The sequence below is a fragment of the Priapulus caudatus genome, unplaced genomic scaffold, assembly GCF_000485595.1.
Source record: "Priapulus caudatus unplaced genomic scaffold, Priapulus_caudatus-5.0.1 Scaffold928, whole genome shotgun sequence".
Classification (NCBI taxonomy): Eukaryota; Metazoa; Priapulida; class Priapulimorpha; order Priapulimorphida; family Priapulidae; genus Priapulus; species Priapulus caudatus.
The window spans coordinates 96,524-101,688 of record NW_014577989.1 but is presented as its reverse complement, the minus strand read 5'-3'; the positions used below and the strand labels follow the sequence as shown (position 1 = coordinate 101,688).

Genomic DNA, 5,165 nt, shown 5'->3' with positions numbered 1-5,165 from the left:
CGCGCGAGCGACAGCGTAAGAGAGGGAGAAAGAGAGAGAGAGAGAGAGAAAGCGAGAGAGAGAGAGAAAGAGAGCGCGCGCGAGCGACAGCGTAAGAGAGGGGGAGGGAGAAAGAGAAGGCAATTGCGGCCATCGCTCCACGTTTTTGTAAATTTGTTGAAAAAAAATTTTATGATTTTTTTTCTGCGTATTGTTCAGCACTGCAGCCGCGCCTCGCTGCGGCTTGTGCACGCAACCACCACCGCGGCCGCCGCTGCCGCCGCCGCCGCGGCGCAGCCAAAGTCGTGGGTGCTCGCGGAGATCGTCGACAAGGAGTACTGCCAGGCGAAGAAGGAGCAGAATCGGTTTCGCGTGCCGCTGGGGACGAAGTTCTACCGCGTGCGCGCGAAGCTGTGGGACCGCAACGCCGCTCTCGCGCGAACCCGCCTCCACAACTAGCGCCATCTGCCGGCCGACGTCGGAAGCGGGGGGGGCGAACCTGTCCGTTTGCGGGGGCGACCGCCGGCCCCACCTGGTTGTGGGGGCGAATCGGACGCCGCCGATTCTATGCAATGTTTTGTTAGACCGAATTACGATTATCTTTTTTTTTAACGGATTCGCGGTAGTTTTTCGTGGCCGGCGGTTCGAAGACGAAATCAAAACGGACGATTAAAGGTCGACTTGATTTATCGTTATTTTTTGCAAAAGGTGAAGAGTCCAGCTGGTCGTGGAAATTCTGTGTCTGTTCAACAGAAGTATATAGCGCGCAATTTATATGTAGTCAAAGATAAACTATAGAGCATAGAAAATGAAATGGAGTAGTGAGTGGAACTGACCGAGAAAGACAGTGTGTGTGTGTGTGTGTGTGTATGAGAGAGAGAGAGAAAGAGAGGGAGAGAGAGAGAGATTGACATCAAACTGCGCATTCTTAATTTTAGAAGAAACTAGAATGCGGCTGATGCTTGATACATTTGTGTTGGTTTAATATTTCTGTAGAATATATGATATGTATTCTTATTTGTTAAATAATTAATAATGAAATATTATTGTGACTTAAATATGTGAGTTGGTGTAATGTTCAGTCAATAAAGAACCTTAACAACTGCATCCCTTGGACCTCGTCACATTGATCTCAACGTGAAAACCCTACAATTCATGCATAACACAAATTCATCACCTCCAAATCCCGACACTGTTTATTAATCTTTAGTCGAGTTTTGATCCCAATTCCCTTTGGTGTAAACTAGTAATCAATATTTTGGGTTACCTTCTTCGTCCTGGGAATCGGATATTTGTTTTGAAGGGTTTTAGGTGGGAATTCGTCGTCACCATCTGATTTTTAAGTCCTATTGAGGACACTTAGTATATTTGTTGTTTTTCGTAACGTGACGCTTGCCTGTCAAAATCTGACAACCTCATTTGACAAAATTCATATCCCCTTTGCTACATTAATTATGTAAATAAATATGACCATACATAGCATTTGTTGCATGCATATATTGCACATGTTGCCATAGCAACATTTGACCTACACCTTCAGGGTATTAGCCAGGAATGAGTATTGTGGTAGTGCAGAAAAAATATTTGGGAGTGCAATTTTACAAATGCACACGGCTTTAGATCAATATTTTAGGCCGTGCTATACATTTTTGGCCGTGCAGTTTCAAAACTGACCGTGCAAATCACAGCTGCACGGTTCGCTGGCTAATACGTTGTACACCTTACATGAGTAAGTGGATCGAGTTGCAAGCAAGAAGTTTATTACTGATGGAGGGGATTCCTGCGGGTCCGGCGGTGGCGCCACACAGTGGTCAACACTGGAAACACTGCTCGTTTGGATACTTACTGCGACGTTTTCGTGTCTGCTGTTTAGCTGTGACAGTAGCTGGTCGATTGTGTCCGCGTACAGTCCCTGCAGCCAGACCCTGTATTTCTCCGCCGTGCTCCCTTCTGCAGACATATATGCAAATGTTACCGACCTAGGTCGAACCCAACTCCCCCTCCACTGTGCACTGATAATACGTGCAAACATTGAAGTACATGCAAAGGCTGGTGCGCTGAACATTAGAAATGAGGTCAATCTGTACGGAAGATTAAATTCCTTAAAATACAGAGGTTGTTAAACTCGTTTGATGGTGAAAAATCATGGATGTTTAAGAAAAATAAACTTTTCAAGGCCACGCAGGGGCAAAGTCCCCCGACATCCTGAAAACTACTCCAGATATTGGGTTAGTAATAACAGAATTAAATTACAATGATGATAACAATCCTCAGCAAAACAGAGAGCCTCAATAAACTCACATCAGACATTATTTTCACGAATAATGAATTTGAAAGGTAAATTCTATAGGTAGCGTTATTAAGTTTCATGAAGGGAAATAATTAAGTGTGCTAATGAGTGCATACCATTATCTCCTAGCTCCAACGTGGACTTCTGCAGAACCATCGACTTACTGTTGATGACATGACAAAACAATTTGTGCACGGCGCGAATTGCTGATAATAGAATCTCCGCTCTTTCATCCTGTACAAATCAACATATTGTTAATGATTATATCGCTTCCTCTCTAAGATAGACATAGATGTTACAATTTGGCATTCGTAAACTAGTCTATATGACGACTATACAGCAATTTGCGCTCCTTACGTATCACGAAGTGATGCACAGATTTCTGTGTATCATCAACTGATGCACAGATTTCTGTGTATCATCAACTGATGCACAGACTTTCCGTATATCAAGGAATGATGCAAAAACCCTAACCCTAACCCTAACACACTTCGTGATACCTAAGGTTATACTTTAATCTTTATGACTTAGAAGTTAGGGTTAGGGTTAGGGTTTTTGCATCATTCCTTGATATATGAAAAGTCTGTGCATCAGTTGATGATACACATAAATCTGTGCATCAGTTGATGATACACATAAATCTGTGCATCACTTTGTGATACCTAAGGTGCCTAAAGTGGATTTGCGCCGCCACTACGGAGCTTATCGTGTTGTAAGTAGACACTATTGTATTCATGAGTGATTAATGTACATTGTAATTTGTATGTTTATTATATATACGCCACTTGTATACTCTTAGTCTTACTCTACACTAAATAAATGACAAATGTCAGTCATTGACTGAATCATTGAGTCAATGCACGGCGGGTAGGGCCTACGGCTACGGACCATTGCTCATCTGCACAATATCGTTCTTACCGCAAAATATGATAGGATTTCAACTAATTCGTTCGCATTTTTTCTATCTTCCAAAAATGCCTTTGCTTTTCCCTTAATGATTTCTCGCTCCTTCATTAAGTTTGGATCTCGGTCTTGCCGCTTCATGGAGGGTGCCATCTTGTAATGTATAGTGGTGACCTCTATGGTCAATAACCGGGCAACCTGTCCTTGTGCATTCCTGCATAAATTCCTTTCTGCTTATCCTTATTTGAAGTACACCTGCCTTATGATATGGTCATAAACCTATGCACACTGAATATCACATTGAATACGCGCATAATGATGTAATGGCATTTACAAATTATGAGTACACTCATATCAATGGTACCAAAAATAATGTTGAGATTTTTCACATTTATTATTCACAAGACATGAACAACACTAGGATATTTCACTGACAGCAACATACACGTCTCCAGAAATCCCCGATGAAAATGAATATGTGATTGAAGAACCAAGCATTAGAAAATCCTGTAATATTTACACTTACCCCTTACAACGTCTTATGTGCTGGTACAAAATTGTGCAGTACAATACACACCATTACTGATGATAATTAATCATCGCATACGGATACGCTTAAGTGTTAATTAGCTGTATACATTAAAATTTTACTAATGAGTTAAATTCATCAATAATATACATAAGTATCCATAATGATATCCATTAATATTTTACTAATGAATTACAGCCAGTAAATATCAGACGATGTGCCAGTGTTTTTTAATCCTATGGTGATCATACATGGATGGCCACCACCTCTGGTCTCCGTCAACATGGTGACCTTCAACAGTTCCTACCAAATTTCTTTGGTCGAACATCGTTATATGTACAATTTAGCAGGCATAAGATATATATAATACAATATATTTATATGTGTGTGTGTCTAGTTTTCCTGCATTGTAATACGACCAGAGGCACTACCCTAAACAATGTTTGCACTACATCACATGCATAGTTGCCCGAGTAATAATTACCCCTCTTTCTTCACAACTACTACTTCCCTACAATTAACCCTCAGCACGGATTGCAGGAGCATATTGTATGTTTACATGCAGGCCTCTGCCGTTGATTGTGGTGATGACAGTACAATTCCCTTCGAGACAGCTGGTCGTATTATTTAGTCTGAATCTGCGTCACTAGATGGCGGGGTGCTGACTACTTCCTCTTCGTCTTCAGATTCCTAGATGGAGAGCAAATATCGTTTTTAATATTGCTTTTAATTAAATTTACCAACTCCCTTTCATACTGACTTAGTAAGTATGAAAAGGCAGTAAGAAAAATTTAGCTGAATTTACCTCAATTACTCAACATCAATCAGCTTCCCTCTCAATCCTCAATCTTCCCTCATCCTTTTTTTCAGCATCCCACATTCTCTATATTCTCTCTCAGCATCCCTCATTCTCTATCAGCATCTCTCATCCTCTATACGCATCACCTCATCCTCCCTCAGCATCCCCTCGTCCTTTCTCAGCTTCTCTCATCCTTTCTTAACATCACTCATTCTCTCTTTCTCTCTCATTTTCCCTCATCTTCTCTCAGCATGCCTCATCCTCTCTACAAATGCCCTCATTCCCTCTCATCCTCTCTATTCCTCTCTCAGCATCCTTCATCCTCTCTCAGCTTCCCTCATCCTCCCTCAGCATACCTCATCCTCTCTCTTGCTCTCGCAACATCACTCATTCTCTCTCTTTCTCTCTCAGCATCCCTCATTCCCTCTCATCCTCTATTCCTCTCTCAGCATCCCTCCTCTACTCTCAGCATCCCTCCTCTACCCTCAGCATCCCTCCTCTACTCTCAGCATCCCTCCTCTACCCTCAGCATCCCTCCTCTACCCTCAGCATCCCTCCTCTACCCTCAGCATCCCTCCTCTACTCTCAGCATCCCTCCTCTACTCTCAGCATCCCTCCTCTACTCTCAGCATCCCTCCTCTACTCTCAGCATCCCTCCTCTACTC

The 5,165-nt window shown here is 42.3% G+C and overlaps 2 protein-coding genes across 2 annotated transcripts in view; both read right to left on the bottom strand.

The window, feature by feature from the left end:
* LOC106814462 (nucleolar complex protein 4 homolog B-like) overlaps positions 1-3,501 on the bottom strand; it is a 17,504-nt gene extending 14,003 nt beyond the window's left edge. The window contains exons 1-3 of the mRNA XM_014818778.1: positions 3,188-3,501; positions 2,386-2,503; positions 1,826-1,929 (exon numbers count right to left, since the gene is read on the bottom strand). Coding sequence (XP_014674264.1) covers positions 1,826-1,929; positions 2,386-2,503; positions 3,188-3,325 — 360 coding nt within the window. The 5' untranslated portion in view covers positions 3,326-3,501. The remainder of the gene's footprint in view (positions 1-1,825; positions 1,930-2,385; positions 2,504-3,187) is intronic.
* Positions 3,502-3,547: 46 nt separating this feature from the next.
* LOC106814461 (FACT complex subunit SSRP1-like) overlaps positions 3,548-5,165 on the bottom strand; it is a gene marked incomplete in the record, with an annotated part of 20,112 nt that continues 18,494 nt past the window's right edge. Inside the window, 1 exon segment of the mRNA XM_014818777.1 lies at positions 3,548-4,391. Coding sequence (XP_014674263.1) covers positions 4,329-4,391 — 63 coding nt within the window.